At 37.2% G+C, this 18,323-nt stretch overlaps 1 protein-coding gene across 3 annotated transcripts; it reads right to left on the bottom strand.

The window, feature by feature from the left end:
- Positions 1 to 1,532: 1,532 nt before the first annotated feature.
- Positions 1,533 to 16,083, bottom strand: tead3a (TEA domain family member 3 a). Of its 3 annotated transcripts, none has more exons than XM_042004516.1 (13): positions 15,875 to 16,083; positions 11,409 to 11,650; positions 8,229 to 8,293; positions 7,805 to 7,867; positions 5,693 to 5,704; positions 5,176 to 5,286; positions 5,051 to 5,094; positions 4,880 to 4,941; positions 4,658 to 4,791; positions 4,376 to 4,546; positions 4,061 to 4,201; positions 3,797 to 3,949; positions 1,533 to 3,550 (listed from the first exon to the last, which is right to left on the bottom strand). In XM_042004516.1, exons 2-13 carry the CDS (start codon positions 11,413 to 11,415, stop codon positions 3,437 to 3,439), a joined length of 1,077 nt encoding a protein of 358 aa, XP_041860450.1. In that variant the 5' UTR covers positions 11,416 to 11,650; positions 15,875 to 16,083; the 3' UTR covers positions 1,533 to 3,436. The 3 variants fall into 3 exon arrangements, with proteins under 3 accessions (XP_041860450.1, XP_041860449.1, XP_041860451.1); XM_042004515.1 differs by lacking the exon at positions 7,805 to 7,867 and adding an exon at positions 7,972 to 8,034 and having other exon boundaries at positions 15,875 to 16,082; XM_042004517.1 differs by lacking the exons at positions 5,693 to 5,704; positions 7,805 to 7,867 and adding an exon at positions 7,972 to 8,034 and having other exon boundaries at positions 15,875 to 16,082.
- Positions 16,084 to 18,323: the final 2,240 nt, after the last annotated feature.

Raw genomic sequence — 18,323 nt, 5'->3', positions numbered from 1 at the left:
TTTTGGCAAAGGTTCTGCAGGTGTTATTTTCCCACCACACCCTTCGCCTGAACATTGCCAGGCAATAAATACTGTCATTTGTATAACTTGCCTGTCTGCATGTGTGTCTAAAAAAATGGAAATCACCATGGCTATGGAAAAACTCAGCCCCTAATGATTCATGTCTAACAGATTTTTATCTCAGACAGGAAGGAGCCTCACTCAACTATTTAACTGATGGTGCAAAGGAATTATAACAGGGTAGACTATTGGTTAGGAGAAGGCATCATTGTTTGGTTATGTTTAATAACTTTAGACCAACTGGAGAAAAGAGGTAAAAGAAGGACAGTCTGCAACTCAGAATTTTTTTTAATTTAGTACTTTCTGTTACATAAAGTCTGCAGTACCAAGTGTGTTATATAAAAGTCTTTTATCACTGTTCATCACCTGTTTGACAGCATGGTGTTGGCAGTGTTTGGAAAACAGGAAGTCAGCGGTTGTCCAGTTTGATTGAAATGCCACTGACTTCAGCTATAAAAGCCACCTGTCAGAAAAGCTGCCATACTTTCTGTAGTCGTACATACTGTATTTACCAGTTGTCTGTTTCAGTGTTTCTACCGCTATATGCTTAAAGGCACATCGAAAGCCAAGAGAAATGTCACCACTTTTTTTCTGAACTGCAGTGTGAAGGTAAGCTGATCACTTCAGCCTCCTATGGGAGGGTTGCAAGCATGCAATAAATCACTTTTGACAGATTCCCAAAAAGTCAAGCTTTCTGATTAATTGCAGCACTCACATTCCATGATATATTGTACATATTAAATTGATGTTGAGGGTCTGACATTTGATAGATCACAACTTTGCTGCTTTAACCTGTAGTATCTCTACATGTCAGTACTGGTCTTCGTAGCTCTGGCTTTTGCGCTTACTTGCTTAAAGATGTGGGTCATTGCATTTAAAAACATATTTTAGATTGTTAAAAAATGGCCCACAGAGGGACTGGTAAATAATAACATAAAAACACAGCTACACTTTTGACCAAAGGGATAAAGTCTTTCCAACATCTGTCCAAGGACTCCTGTCATTAATGGCATTGTTTGATAAGAACGGAGCAGGTGTGATACAAGTGTAAAAGCTTAGTATCTGAATTAAAAGTCAATGCGTGTGGAAAAGGTGACGCCTTCATGTGACTATCTTTACATGCATGCTTGTGTTAACATGTAAACGTGAGGTAACAGCACCATCTAGCAGGACAATTGCGTACTGCAAACTGAAGAAACTACTTTCTCTCCAAGAGTGATGCAGATTTGCTCAGCTTTGATGTTTTCTCCTTTACACATGGGTTTAAACTGAAAGGTATCTTTTAGTCTAAATTCCTTTGATGGAGTAAAGGCTATTTGGGTTCATATTAGATTCCCAAATATCTATACTGAGATTACAACACATCTCCAGATACATCATTTCAAAGTGTTAATTCTCCTGGTTGCTATTTAGACAGTTCTTAGCCAGGACATAGGGCATAGAATAAAATACAAATGAAAATTTGAGCAGAGTCAAAACAGAGTACCATTTTTATTTTAGAATTTATTAAGAAGGATTTCCTCTCTTTCCACCATCACATGATTTTCTATTGGTACAGAATAAAAGCACAGATTTAAATATCTGAGCAGATCAGACCAAAAGAGTGATGTAGCAAAGCCAGAGTACACAGATATAAAAGTGATGGTATAATGCAACACTTCTGGCTTACCACACAGTTAAAAAATTAATTGACAGTCTTTATTTTTCTTTTTACAAAAAAGAACCAAATGGCTCTTGTTGTCATAACAGTCAGAGACAAATCTTTTCGCTCCACATGTTTAAAGATAATCCCACCAGGACAGGGTGTGATGGAGTCAAATAAGATATATGTATATATAAAAAAGAAGACAAAAAAATGCTGGTAGCCATATATACCAGTAATCCAAAACATTACATATATCACGAGAAAAGTGTCAGCTGGATAGTTTGTTAGTGTTATAAGGCAAAAATCTACCCCAGCGCACTGTGGGTGACCTTAGTGTGGACTGTACCATACATACAAGAAAAAGATACAACCAAAACATCCATCATTAATGGTGTTTAGTGTGCTGGTGAAATACACAAAAACAAAACAAAAAAAATTACAAAAATGCATCTATTTATCTTGTTTTGGCTTATAAACAGTACCATTAAAAATGCAGTGTACACATCCTATACATCAGTGCTCCTCTGCTTAAGCCTGTAAGAATCAAAGCACATTCTTATCCCAACTCATGTGGAGGTAGAAATACTGCAGCGAGCCCACATAGTCAAGAGTAAAATCATTATTTTGTTTATAAACATTAAATGTAATTTTCTCATTAAAAATGTGTGAGCTGATTTGGACCTATTCTGTTGTTTCCGAACAAACTCCTTGAGATTTTCCCTCCACATGTGTAGCACTGGAAACCTTTTAAACAGCAAATGCTCTTAAACTTCGGTCTCTCTTCACACCAATATACTGTTTGAAAATAAATACGACATGCACATCTTTACATATAGTGCATTATTTCATGAAAAGGCAGACTTTCTGCAATGTGATTCTCAATCAAACTAGTCACTTATCACACCCTAAACTGTAACAGGATACGTCATAAAAGGCTCAACTTGTACCTGTCAAAGATACTACAAACCGTAATAAAAAGTCTTTTTGGCAGGTTACATTAACAGTGATTAAATGTTTTTTTTTTTGTCAAACTATATTCAGACTCGTCTCACATCAGTCTCACCACTGATGTAAATGCATATACTGGGGAAAATTCAGTGGAAATGATGTCTTGACTTTAGGTGGACAAAAAGCTACTGTCTTATGAAATATGATGAAAGGATCACACAACACTAAATTATAGTTAGTTTGGATCTTTTCCTTCTGTTTTTTTTTGGGGGGGGCTCTTAATGTCTGTCGGTAAATCCGAGTCCCAGTTTAACTTGAAGCTGTCCAATAACACCTCTAATGTCTCTGTATTATAAGAAACTAGAAACATGAAAAAAAAAAATTAAGAGATGAAAACTTTTGGTTTAACGTTAATTACTGATTTTTCCTTGTGTGCTTTAAACATGTTGATGGGTGTGATCATGTGTGTGATGGTCCATGCATGAAAGGTAAACGCACACACACTTCAGACCAAGTCATAATGGGTTAAAAAAAAAAAAAAAAACAATTCCGACAAACTTGTACCATTTCTATGATGGTTTGCAAATTCTGGGACGCTGCTCTCCACGCTTGCAGCAACATACACATAAAAACAAGCAACAGGTATGACTAGTGTGACGGTTGGTCGGATAAAACAAGTCTGGGTTTAGAGTAAAGGAGTGGAGGTTCTCTGTGTTGAACTGGAAATTGTGTTCAAACTGTATAAAAAAGGATGAAGAGTCTTTGCATGCATGCAAGATGCTGCTAGTCATTAACTAGTCGATAAACATGGTACTGTGCTCCGTGTTCACTTGTAGACACTTCAAACACAAAGGCGATGCATAGCAGGGTCTCCTGAGTTTCTCTGTTGGACACCACCTGACAAAGACAAGGAAAAGTAAGGATAGTTGTTGTATAATTAAAATCAATTCAGTTGGCAGATACCAATTTATGATATAAGAAATTCATATATCTAAACTGTATGGGCCTGTGTAGTAAAAAACTTTATCAGACCTAAAATTTGAACAATATCTTTATTTTATTATTTTTTACAGTATCCTGCTAAGAATTTAACAAAGAATAAACTGAGTTCATAACTTTAGTCTTGAAATGGCAGTAAAATACCTGTAGAATAGTGAAATTCTCCAGTACGCTGTTCATCATGTATTTCTCCGGCAGGTGTTTGAGTTTGTGGATGAAGTTGATCATGTATTCACACATGGGTGAACGATGGATACGGAAAACGTACTTTCCTCCTTCCATACGTGCATATTCTGTCTGGATGAGGAGAAATCCACCAAAACACACCTCAATTAAAATGCATGCTCATGCATATCAAAATATGAGAGATTTTCTGCATAGGAAATATAAACGGGTTCATTTTCTCACCTCAACCTTCTCCACCACCTGTTTGCCAAATGAGCAAACCTTTGTAGAAACACTGATAGTGATATTTTCTGTTCCACTGTACTGGCTGCTCACTCCGTAGAACACACCGGAACCCTCTTCAATGTCACTGCTCAGGTCAGCCTACAACATGCAAAACGTGAAGCACAAAGACAGTGAAAACACGAAGAACAGTACGGTGATTTAAAGCAAGAAAACACCATAGAAGAGAAACACAAAAACTTATCTCCTACACTGTGTATCTACATAAATCTAGCTCAGTGGATCTCAGTAGGAAGACTGGATTTGTGCACTAACCCAGAACTTGACAAGAAAGAACGCATTGTGTGGGCCTTTTTCGTACAGCTCCTTCAGGCCTCCTTTCTTCTCCGAGAACTTGTCGTAAATCTGCCTCACGTCTATAGACTCCAAAACAGGATCACTGTAGCCTGGGTTTGAAGGCCCAATATGTACGAAAAGATGTTTATGCTGTAGAAACAGTTAAAAAAACAAGGAGAGGAATAGAGAACAGTTTTCTTTTTGACAGCATCTTGCATTGTTGATTATTTAGTAAAAAAAAAAAGTTCCTGTTGTCTATACCATCTCTCGGTCTCTCTGGGTCTCCATATATGCAGAATACTCTAGTAACCGTAGTTTTGCCGAGGCGATGGTTCTGTCTTGCCATACAGGAGCTGCTATGGCTGCAGGCCGAGGGGGTGGCAAGGTATCATAACCTGTTATATATTTAAACCAGAAAAACATAATTACTATGACAACACTAATACTAATTAGGAAAATTAAAGATTTTTTTTCCACACTTACTGATAGGTGCAGGGACTGGGGCTGGTAGTGTAGTGTAGGGAGGCTGTGCAAAAGGCTTAATGCTGCGAAATCAGACCAGAAAACCCAAATGAGAAGCTGTGTAAGTTAAACCAAGAAGCTTTATCCACTTAAAACCAACAAAACCAACGCATCTGGCACTGGCATACTTACTCATGAGATTGTTCAGGCTGTCCTGGTACAGGACCAGGCCAAAACTGAACAGGAGAGGGAAATGGTTCAGACAGATAAAAACAAAAAAGGACAATTATGTGTGTCTTAGTGGGTTTTTGTCTCACTCTGACTGGTGGAGGGAAGGGGGTCTGAGGTTTCATTACACTTGCAGACACAATCTGAGCTGATGACAGGTTGGCTACTGTCTGTAGTGCCTTGTCTTTGGATGCCTGGTCCTGAATGATGAAAACAAAGACAAAGTAATACATAATGAACATATCGCATATTAAAATTTCCAGTTAAATGTTGGTTATCATTCCAATATCAGTCATCTTTGAAGGCCAATTTAGACAGCAAGCCAGCCAACATGTACTGTACTTCGGCATGATGCAGTAGCTTTTACAAGAAGTAAAAACAGGCAGCAAAGCAGACCTAAGAGGAAGCAAAAGCAGGAGGAGGAGCACCAAGCTAGAAGAGCTAACCATCACCAGCCCTTAACTAAAGCCACTAGAAACAAAAGAGCTATGAGCATGGTTTTTGAGTCTGGCAGCAGAACTGCGGACTGTGGACTAGCAGTAATGTGATGCCAACCACACAGCACAAAGCCTGAAGCAGAGAACTGTAAGTAACACGAAAACTTACCAAGTTCATGGCCTATGGCAAAAAGGACATGAATTAAATTCAGTACATTTGATTATGAAATAAGGTGACAGATGGACTATTTGGTAATAAAGGAAAACAGCTGGCTGACTGCATACACACTTGTTTCAGAAAGTATTCAGACCCTTTCACTTTTTGAACATTTCTTCCCTGATCATTATGCATTAAAAATGAAGAACTGTTACTGCTAAGATTCATTTTATACCACATAACAACAAAGTAAAATATATTTAAGAAGTTACATAAATAAATATTAAATCTTTCCATAAAAGTATTTAGGTTCTTTCTTGATGCATTCTAAACCAGGGATGTCAACTCCTCTCCTCCAGGACCACTGTCCTGCAGGTCGTTCACCAGCTTCAACACACCAGAGTAATGAAAGACTATGTAGAACTTTACAAGCTGTTGATTCTATTTATTCTTAATCAGGTGTTGGGAACCACTTAAAACCGGCAGGGCAGTGGCCCTTGAAGACCAGAGTTTAAGATCCTTGCTCTGAACTGATCAGAGGCCCTATTTTTTTTTTTTCCTCTCATTTAATTATCTCTGTTTTGCTGCAAACATCAGTATTTCATTTCACAGTGATTTCTATGCTCTGCTCCATCAGAACATAGCCTGTGTCTTACCCCCTCTTACCTTTCTTTATCAAATACTTAAATTCGTCTTTTACACCATTGCAATTTTGGTGTAATGTTTCAAATATCAAAACATAAAAGTAATGGAGGCATTTTTGCAGCAGTTTTAGCACTTTAGCAAAACTTCCTAAATATATTTATAGGATCCACACTTTTACTTTTAAGGAAACAATTGTGAATTATTACATCTATATTTGAAGCCCCAGAATATTTCTTATACCACTGACTAATTGAAACCTAAAATGATTAATTAAATATTAATAAAATAATAAATGCCTGGCATCGCAAATAAGAACTTCTGCTGACTCCAGACTGACTTTACTTTCCCTAGAAAGTGCACTTGTTCTTCAAAGGCCAGAAAACACAAGCATGCAAGGATGCCTGGCCATATTGATGCATGCACAGAGCAAATACACTCTGGCACAATTAACTGCCAAAAAAATAATCAATGGTAGACTGACAACATCTTAACGGTGGGACCTCATTCACAATATGATGTATGATTTAGCAATTTGTGCCATCTTTGAGCTGAATATGGATGTTTATACCAGCAAATATACTGACCTGCAAATTTTAAAGTCACTTTAAAGCTGGTGTAAACAAATGTGTAATCACAGGACAGGATGAAAACCACAAGAAATGTTCTCACAAAGAAAAGATCAAGTATTGTAGAAAATGTTCAAGAACAAGAATGTAGAGATCAGAAATGTATCAAGTTCCTCGAGTGTGTATGTCAGTGAGGGGCATATTGCAAACTCTTTGCATGTCTGTGTGTCTGCAGGCATCAATGTATATTATCACAGCCATATTTAAGGTCCAACTAAACCAGCTACAGAATCCCATGCAATTATATGCCCAAGGCTGCAAATGCTTTAAACATAAAACAAACTTACTACCATGCATTATACATATGGAAAAAAAAAAAGAATAAATGACTGACGCATCTATAATCCTTGAACATAACATAACACAGGCTTTGACACTTAGATACTAACATATGGACAAGCAAAGAAGGCCTATAAAGCACACAAGCAAACAAATAAAATGTCTAAAAAATGTAAAAACCTTGACTCTGTCACACGTTCGCGTTCATTAACAAATGCCGTCTACACCCTAATGAATGTGAATTGTCATGCACTTAAATGCCCATGGAAATGATAGCTTGGCATGTGGACCATCACCATACTAAATGGATTTATCATGCATTGTTACTTTTGTCATTAATTAAAAAAAAAAAAATCACTGGACCTTTCTTTACCTTACTGTGTTAAAAGTGAAAACTACCTAACATATTTGTGGCCTCAACCAAGAACTACTATGTACATTAGATGTATTAAGAACCAGATAGAGAAGCAGTAATCATAGGATCTACATCTATGATGATAAAATGGGTGACTTTAGATTTGTGTTACACGCAGAGCAAAGCCGTTAGCACTGCAAAGTCAGTGAGCTTGTGTACCTTCAGTTTAGACTGAATCTCACGAGACTTTCTCTTGGCCAAGACTTGCAGGTGACTAGAGACCTGAAGAAAGACAGGATGAAGGGAAAAGGATGGGAAGAAGAGGGAAAAGAAAAGGAGGAATGTGACTAAAGAGGATAGAGAGTGCTGATTCTGCTGGGACCCACCTTGATGCTTGCCTGATATTCTCGCACCCTCTTACGTGCCAAAACTTGAATGTGACTAGACACCTGTGGGGCCAAGGTTGCCCCATGAAAACACATTCACAGGAGGATTTTACTATTCAAACAGGCATTATACATTAATATATTTACTTATAAGATAAATAAGATTAATTACAACTATATATAAGAAAATACATGGGCTGTGTTAAAGTATTTCTACATATATAAGTTGTATAATCTTCAGTCATATCTGTGCATACTTGCTTGCGTGTCCGCGTCTTCCCAGTTCGTAACTTTATATAGCGAGCTATCAGCTCATTTCGACCTGGAATTGAGGAAGAAGGGAAAAATCAAGCTAGCACTTCAACACAAAACTATAATAACAAGGTAGCAAGAAAATAAATCTCAGTTACAAACACACTATATTCCAATATGCTATATATCTAGAAAAGAAAGGGGGAAAGAATTTATCTATTTGTCTAAATAGCCACACTGAGGCCACCCTACAGCTAATGCTCCTATTATGTTCTTTCTAGTATTTTTGTTGCTATTTTTCTGTGTTTATAAAGTAAACAGAATAATTTTAATATAATATAAGCAGCAAGGCTTTAAAAAGGTCTATTCCATTTTTGGTCAGATAATAAAAATAGATGTCAAACTTTACATTTCTGTTTCTATAAGAAATTCCTGATAAAAAGTCAACTTCTCTTAAGTTTGAGTCAGATTTGGTTTTGTTTGGTGGCACAACTACAAAAGATGGAAAGATGGAATGGCATAAGTGGAGTGGAAAAGGAAACAGAAGTTATTATATTACGACCTGACTTTCAAAATGTGTTATTACTGACTGCCTGCTCAGCTTTTCCTTTCTTTGCCTCCCAGTACCTGATGATCTGCTTATTTCAGATAAGAAATGATGAACAACACAAGATTCTGCTTCAAGGAGGTCAAATGTGGGTAACCACGTTGAAATCAATGATCACATATATGAAGTAACGTCATCAGGATCACCATCAGTCTTTCTGGGAAGTGGTATGACACTGTAAGGGTTTTATATGAGTCACATCAGCTCAGTTAACTTACCAGAACCCTGAATACCCCTAAAGTCAACAGAATGGGCTGACTCAGACCTCTTCAATTCCCAAAACAGGTCACAAAAACTCCTTTAGCAGCTACCACAACTCCACAATAAGCACAAATGCTTATTCTTTTAAGAAGTATGCTGAAGTTCAAAACTATGTTGAAAGCGCCGTTACCTGAATTCCACTGAAAAGCGATAACATCTGTAACACACCCACTTCCAACCATATGAGCATGGTGGACACAGCTCTGTAAATCCTACAGTGCGTACATGATGTAATCAGACACATAAACATCAGTAATGAGAGAAATATGCCAAGTTTTTCTAAAAACCCTTACAGATCATTTTTAAATCCCCGAGACTGAAATTAATATAGTTCCTTATGCGTTGAGTTTATGCACTGACCTCAGGTCAAAAAGAGTTACTCATCTGCAAAAACATCCTGGGAATCTACCAGTTTAGAACACAGTAACATTTCTGAAACATTTTCCACAGTCAACACATGCAGTGGCAGAATAGGTGAGCAGGGAAAAAGTGACAGAACTTCACCTCTGGATGGCTGTGGGCAAATATTATGATATAGGATGTTTTTTTTTGTCTTTTTGTTAATAAACAGATGATATCTCATCTCTGATTCTGCACATTAAGATGCTACTGTTATTAAAAATAAAGTTATACCTTTTCGATCTCATTTACGATAAAATGTACAATTTGTGCCAGTGATGAACATATGAACATAGGTTTTACATTCAGTCTCAATGCAACTTTCAATTTGGGAATGTGACTACCAGCGGTACCATGTTCATGAAAGGGACATGGGGGAGATCGACACAGTGAGCCCACACTTCCACACAAGGAGAAAATTCTGCAATGCTGAAACAAACTTTCCTCCCCCGTCACATGGGTTCACAGATCCAGTTTCCCTAACAGTTTCACTATCCACCCTCACACATACACAAACGCATGGCACAGGCTGAAGCAGATGAGAAAGTCATCATTTGGCCAATCAAGAATGCTATGACTTTTGAGTTTAAGCCAAGATCTTCAATAACATATCAAGAAACTGTCAAAATACAAAGCTGTTAATAATATCCTAAAAAAAAATCCTAATAAAAACAATGAAAAGGTCTGTTGCATGGCTGCAAGTGTTTAATCAATTAGCCTATGTAAACCAATATTTAAGAATTCAGTGCCTGAACAGAGCAAGGAAAAAGCTTCTTTGTATGATTACTCTAACTTGACCTGAAATGTCAGCTTGGTCTGTCCTTTGATCCTGTTACTGCTGGCTGCCCTCTGACCCCTAAGCTAAATAGCCCTCTCCAAAAATACCTACAGGCAGATGAACAGTGCACACACTAAAACGACTGCAAAAGGACCAGTAACTAACTTAGGTCCAAAGTATAAGCAGCTGATCATTATAAGCCTTTGTTGTGGCTCTTTGGAATCAGGGTCCAAAATAAAGACCTGCTAAGAACTAAATTAGGGCAAATTAGGTTTAGTAGGTAAATAAATGCAGGTTATAACGCTGGTGCATGATAAATAATTTGAAACAATAGTAATTTTCCCCCCTCAATCCATTCATTCTTGAGTTCAGCAAGAAACCCTGGCATAAGAATTAAATGTTATAAATACTTAAATAACGGAGGGCCAGACGAGACGAGATGAGAGGCCAAACTACAAAGAATTTAGTGGTCATGTTTTTATGGAATCAGCTTAAAGTTCTAAATTAAATTATATACATTCATAAAGTGAATCAAGGATGAGTTTGTATAATGAACGCAGCTACTTTGAGTCAAATAACACGGTAAAGCAGATATGTAACCTGAAACCATTAATCTCAGTTTTAGATCTGCTACACCCCTCAGTCAGGTATATTCGGCTTGTTTTTTTTTTTTTTTTTTTTTTACAATATATTTTTTTTCTCTTTTAATTTAGGAAAATTTAAGGCTTGCAACAATATGATGCAACACTTCTTTGCAAGTCTTGTACTTAAACCTGTGTTCTATTTACAAATTCTCTAATCATACAGCTTACAGAGTGAGATCTTCTGAACATATAAGGATTCTAAAATTAGAAATACATCAACATTTAATCAGTGATAAAAGCCAGTCTTTTCAAACAAACTGAAAACCACCAGTCCGTTCTCTATTGTTTCACAGTGACCAGATTAAAGGTCTAACATGCAAACAATAGATGTCATTACCGTGGTAAGCTGTTTTAGCTGCAGCTGTAAATCTGTGTCTAGCAAAAACACTGGTAGTCAGTACAGTCACCCTTATATTATGTTTGCAGTTCTTGATCTGTTTTTTCCCCTCACGTACAAAGAATAGTGATATCTTTCATTCAATTTACTGTTCCTCACCATACATCTTCCCCTCATCTGAAAGTATGATTTTCCTCCTGCCGCAGGGAGGGTAGATGGCGAGAGCTTCCTGAAAGCTCTGCTCAATGTCTGGACTCCACACGCCTTCAGGGTCCCCATCCAGTCCACGGTCTGCTCCATCTGCCACTGCTTCTCCATTGCCACTCTCCTCCTGCGCCCCATCAGGGCTGCCACGGCAACTCCACTCCGACGCAATGATGACGGTTCCAGCCACAACACACCTACAGCAAAGAACATGCAATATTATTTTTTAAGCTAATTATTTATACTTCTTTTGATTACAGCCATCATTACTAAATTCCATCACAGATCATAAACTAAAGCACAGACTGACAAGTCTTGGCCTGAACTTTAGGCTCATAATAGTTTCTTCCACATTAAGAAAAAAATACAAAACCATGAATAGAAGAACAGATTAGTATTTATTTTTATAGCTGATGAATTTAGACCAAAAAGGCATTGCAATCAGCAAGGTTTAAAGAAATAAAAGCAATGGGCCCCTGACTGTTTTGAGAACACAGACAAAGTTTGATTAATCTAATAAAGCTGTAAAGACAAACCCTCAGTGTCTAGTCTATTTTCAGGTGACAATATAAACAAAAGACTTTTTGTGGTGAAGTAAATGTTCTTTCTCTTCAACTCAACAGCATCTGGAAGTTACCAACGATCACTGCGAGCAACAACAAAAGCTTCCCAAGAGATGTTTGTTTTCTTAAATTTCATAGTAATGCAGAAAAAAAAAACACTTTTTAAAAAAAGCTAAACATTTATTATATAAAATTAAATTACAGGGATGGAAATGTAAGGATTTTGCAAGGAACACTGTACTTAAAAATACAGTAGATAAATAATTTAGTTTTAGAACAGACCTAACTGGATTTTGTTATTTTTTAGCAGCAGAAATGAAGAAAGTGAGCAGCACAGAGGGTGGAAGCATGCCAGACCAGAGTTAAATGCTGCATCAGCAGTCAACCACACTGACTGAAATTGAAATGTAGCCTGATTTTGAAGCGTAAAGGAAAAAATAATAATAACAAGGTAAAGTATTACATCCCAGAGAGAGATGAGAGAGTTCAAGAACATGTGAAATAGGAGAACAGCTTGGTGAAATACTTTTTGATTGCTTTAGATCTGTGGATACAGACACTGGAACAGTAAATAGTACAAGACTGCCTAAATATCCAGGAGTTGTGCTTTGCCAAAATGAATATATTTTAATATGTATAAAGTCTTACAAATCAAATATTGTTTAATTTTACCCACCATCACTTTAACTACTTTTCATATATATTTTCCAATATGTACTGTTTTGTAATATCTGATTCAGGTTGTGATTCAGGTTAAAACACACATTATTAGTAGCGTTGGTGGTACAGTTTCCTCATGTGCCATCATGACACCTCCATCACCACTAGTGTACATTTTATATGTGTATACATAAAAGTCGCTTGATTACAGTAAAAAACATAGTTGTGTTAATTTTTTTTTTATCAATATTGAAATCACATTCAATGAATAACTACCAAAATTATTAATGAAAATAAAATTTTATTAACCGGACAGATTAAGTGTGTTTGAGTGGTTTGAAATCTCTATGGCAGGGGCGTTCAGCTTGGGTCCTAGGGGACCATAATCCTGCTGGTTTCCATAGTTTCCCTGCTTCAACACACCTGATTCAAATTAATGAGTCATTGTGCAGAACTTCATCAGCTGGTGGATAAATTTAATTTGACTCAGGTGTGTAGAAGCAGGGAAACATTGAAAACCTGCAGGACAGCGAACTTCAAGGGTTGACCTTGGACACCCCTGCCCTAAGGTAGTAAAACGCCAACATAAACAATGATCGTACATTATACAAAAATCATGTTAGAAGTTAAAATATATTCTGAGAGTAGTTATAAGAGGAAAAACAAACAAACAGAAAAAAAATAAAATAAAAATAAAAAAAAACGCAGTTTCATTGGCCAATTCACATCAAAGACATTTTGATGGATGGATGGGATAGGGATTAACTTTATGGCTGCCAAGAATGGTGTAAGATTTCTTTGGACTACAAATGTCTCAACACTTCCCCATGGCTGAAATCAGATTCATCTGAAGTTGTTTACAGCTGGTGCATATTAATAGCTCTGTTACCCCAGGTTAAAGATCTGACACGCAGAACTCCCAAATTTTGAAAGCTTGTAAAATTATTAACGTAGCCGAATTATACTGTCATACGATACCATAAACTTTATCATCCCTAAAGGTAAATTTCTCTTGGACTCCAAAAAAAAGTAGTTGGCACAGCTAAACAGGTTACACAATTAGACAAATAAGTTCACAACAACACTACTAACTAGCCTCTCTCACAAGAGAAAATCATGTAATATAGTCTTAAAAGGCATACAAACTTTTAGAAGCGTGTTACTCTTCTTGTGAAGGCCACATAAGGAAATTACACATTCTTTTGTTATTGCTGAGGATCCTCCAAGTTTCTTCAAACACATATATGCAACATGAATGTAGTTATATGTGTAATGTTTTCCAGAGTGTAGCAGAGATGGTCCCTGCCACAAAAGAACCGCAGAGGATCATTGTGGTTGCTGAGCTTCCCCTGCTACAGTGGGTTTATACAACACTCTGTGTGCAGGGCCTTTCCCATTTCACATCACTGCAGACTGGGCTGTGCTGTTGCCATAGTGATTAGACAGGCCTAATGGGATGGTTAGGAAAGTCTAAAAGAACATTTTGATGATCAAGGGGAAGAAAAGTGATGGTCTTGAACGTTTTACTGATTGAGAAGTTGAGTAAAATTTGCCAACAGAACAATGATAGAAACTTGACATTGCTTTTTAACATCTTAATGCGTACATTGCTCCAAATGAATATTTCAATGAGATTGGCCTGGGATGTCCTTGATGCCATGCATGAAAAACCTCACTTTACACTATTGGTTCCAACCTAGGAGTAATCTGGGAGTAAGGGTGATGTGTCACAAGCTGATTTATAATTGCAGTGTAGATGCATTTGTTTTCCTTTAAGAATGTTGGATATAAAGAGAAAAAGAGAGAGAGAAAACGAACACGCAATTATTACTACATTTATGCTTTTTTTTTTTTAAATGCAGCAAAAGGCTGTGTGGAAATGTGGGGTGAAACAACAGGAAAATTATGTCAGTCTCAAACCCGAAAGGTAAACCTTAATTTAATTATCAAATATGTACACTGCCCATAAATTATGTGACTAAAAAGCCACGCCTATTCTTTCTCCTTTTTTTCTAATTTAGGAAATTTCTTCATTGTTTAATACAATATTTTTTACCAATTCATGAAATAGTCAACCCTCTTGTTGTGCTGCAGTAATTTTCAACAGGGGATAGCTGAATGTATGCTAATTATATCACCACTATGTAACTATACCATATAAACATTGATGTTTTATACCCTGAATTAAGACCACCGTGTATAAGACCACTCATAGCTTCAGTTTTGTCATTTAAAACTGGAGTGGTGATGCAAAGTTAGGACGTTATGCTCGGTAGGCACATGTGGCTCTGCCTGTTTCAATATAGCTCTGAGCGGCCAAAAGGTCAGGTGTTCAGTGCAGTGAGGAGCCACTGAAGCGTTGAGCTAAATAAAACTATGAGCTCAGCAAACTCTGAAAGGACACATGCACAGTGGTTGCCTCCTGGGCCAATGAGAGCACCAGTGATATGGTTACTTAAGCTCTCTTTCATCACAACACTTTACAGACTTCCATGCTAACTTCACTTAGTAGTGCTAATAAAACTTTAAAGTTTTAGACCGAGTTTAAAACATTGCATAAACTTAACACGAACCGAGAAATCACAACCTATGAAATTCGGATAAATCAAGCAAGACAGAGGACAAAAAATTGATCCGCCCGCTCACCTCTCATCATTCCTAAGTATCACCCTATGTCGATAAAGTTTTCACAAGAAATAAATACTAGCTGCTAGCATGAAGACGGAAATTAAAGCATATTGAAAAGTTGGAAACAGCGTAGCCAACTGTGAGCTGGCAAAACGTCTATGAGCTATAACAACAAATCTCACATACAGTAGACTCCTAATGTATTTAAAATGCAACAAGAAGACAATATATTGTTACACGTTATTTCCAGTTTGTTAGCATCTTAGAGGCAAGCCCCCGCTAACACTTGGACTGACATGCTAGTTAGCTTGTTGGCTAATAATTCCGTAACAAACTAAAAACTAAGCCTGCGAGACGAATAAAAGTAATCATTTAGAGCACGAATGGCTGAATAAATACTTGAGGAACTTTCCGCTAAACACGCGGGGATCTGAATCAGCAAAGCCGCAGCGGGAAAATGAGAAATATGTCAAATATCCCAAAACTTCCAGCACACACGAAGCCTAGCAGCTGCTGCGGCGGCATGAAAGTTGCTGCACACAACAAAGAACTTAGTGGGAGCGCACTCACCTCACAACGACTTTCCTGCTCTGCTGTTATTGCCGCAGGCTCTTCTTGTTGTGTTTATGTTTTTGCCGAAGACTTGTTTTGTGATTTGTGGGTACTTCCAAGTCAAAACAATCGTCTTTGACAGAAAAAAAGACGGAATGCAAAGTATGAGCTTGGTATGAAATCAACGCGCGGAGGAAAATGCACAGAGGCGTGGCGTCGAAACACACGACACGCAAAAGTTTTGTGGGTCCCAAAGCAAACTCCTCCCATGACATCAGACTCCTGATGGGAGAGAAGAGGGACGGTGGCAGTGCTGATTTAATTTTCCTCATGAAATCGGGGAAAGGAACTGTGTAGACCTTAAAATTTAAATAGACCTTGGATTGAGGCTTCCTCATTTTAATCTGCTCTCAACTTCAGCTTCAGATCATTCACTGTAGGAAAGTGAGAAGGCCAAGGTTATGTCCAGGTCGAGTTCATTTATATAGCACATTTAGCAGCAGCTAAAGTTGGCCAAAGTTCTATTCTGCCCATTAGTTCTTCAGTCAGGCTTTAATAAATAAAGTATGTCCGCAATTTACTTCTCAAGTGGGATACCTGAAATAACTCAGGATACCTTAAGTTAAATGTTAATTTCACACAGATTAAAACTGATCTGGTCCATTTTAAAATTTCACTCTAAACCAAGTTCACAGTCCAAAGAATGCCAACCCAACTTTATTTATAAAGCACTTTATGACAGGAGCCACTGAACAAAGCGCTGAACATAAAGTAAGTAAAAACAACAAAGCAATGAATGAACAAATCCATGCTCATATCTCACTTTTCTATAAGCGCCTCTGAATAATTCTCCTTTTATAGTGCACAGTGTTATGTGTCATGGAGCACTGGAACATAGTTACCTTGGTAATCTGGCCACATTAACGGATTTATCAAGACTCAAAATCAAACTATGGTGATATTCTAGTACATATGTAATCTATTTTTATTTGATTGAGTCTAACAAACTGCATTTGAGACTCGGCAGTCGTTTAGCTGATTTAAATACAACTTTGGCCTCTAAAATGCCATTCAGCCATTCTTATCATGGGAATGTAGCTTCTGCCACATTAAATACAAAACACACCAAGACTCAACTCCTCAGCTCAAACCACTTATCAATTATCATGTCAGAGCCTACTGTGAAATATTGTTTTTACCATTCTGTGAAAATAAAGTGAGAAATGCCACAGAGTTCAATATTTAGGTGTAAGACTTGAGTTCGTTCAATCTTTTTCTCACATTTCTGCTTTTGTAAAAAATGTTCCTGCATCACATTTTTTGCATCTTTTTCTAAAACCTCTTTATCTTGCAGAAACTCTGAGTCACTTCACTAGTTATTTACAGAAAAACTGTTATACAGAAACATTTGGATACCTGAAGGTCACGGTGACCCTGCAACACCCAGCTGTTCATGATGTAAACTAGCCATAGCATAAGTTGTGTCCTCTTGAATTATCTTAAGTTTTGTTGAAAGCATCTATGCGTGGTGGCAAATAAGCTTCAGCCAGCCCTGGGTGTTAATTCTCACCCATTTATCATGGATCTTTTACATTTGAAATAGTCTCTGAAATAATAGTCTCTGAACCTCAGGGTGACAGTGTTTATGAGGCTTAAAATGTCTTATATTTGCCAAACATCAACACAAACCTTAATTTTTTCTTTAAACTTACAGTCTGACCAGGACAGTCAGGTTGGATATTCAAATTCATTTAAATTTTTTATGATCTGTGGGGCCCTTTCTGACCCTTTACATTGTTAATGCTGGTATAATTGAAAGAAATAGGAAATAAAAATGGTTTTCTGGGACAATATAAATGATGAGAAGTATCACAGAAGTAACTGAGGGCAGGAGGAAGCACACTGTCAAGGTAAGGTCATTATACTGATGTCCCCCTGTTGCCCACTAGAGAGCAGTATTACTTCAGTCTTGGGCATTTCGCAAAGCTTGAGAAAAGAAAGTCAGACTTGTTGAATTAAAAAAAGTTATTCTTCTTTTTCTTTCCTGCCCTGTATGTGTATGAAACCTGAATCAAACTGAATCAAAATTTAGATGAATGACCTCGTCTCAAACTGTGATATCAAAAGCTATACATGGAATAGATATTTGTGCTAATATGGACTTAACTGATAATGGACAAGAGAATGAAATATACAGCAAAGATTAATAACATCAGCGGGGGTTTGCTTGTGTCTTTAACATATAGGCAGGTATTATTTGTCATTATGCAGCATGTGGCTTATAGTTTGATTACAGGTGCTACATCATTTGTGCTTTTAAAACATGCAAATAGGACAAATATACTCACTACAACACAAGGAAATAAAAAGCACAACTTTATAAAAAGACAAGGCATACCTATAGGAAAACAAAAATTACATGTACAAACACGTCTGCATTGCAGCCTGTCGATACAAAGTTCTCTCC

Source organism: Melanotaenia boesemani, chromosome 13, assembly GCF_017639745.1.
Source record: "Melanotaenia boesemani isolate fMelBoe1 chromosome 13, fMelBoe1.pri, whole genome shotgun sequence".
NCBI classification, from domain to species: domain Eukaryota; kingdom Metazoa; phylum Chordata; class Actinopteri; order Atheriniformes; family Melanotaeniidae; genus Melanotaenia; species Melanotaenia boesemani.
This window is presented reverse-complemented; position numbering and strand designations above follow the sequence as displayed.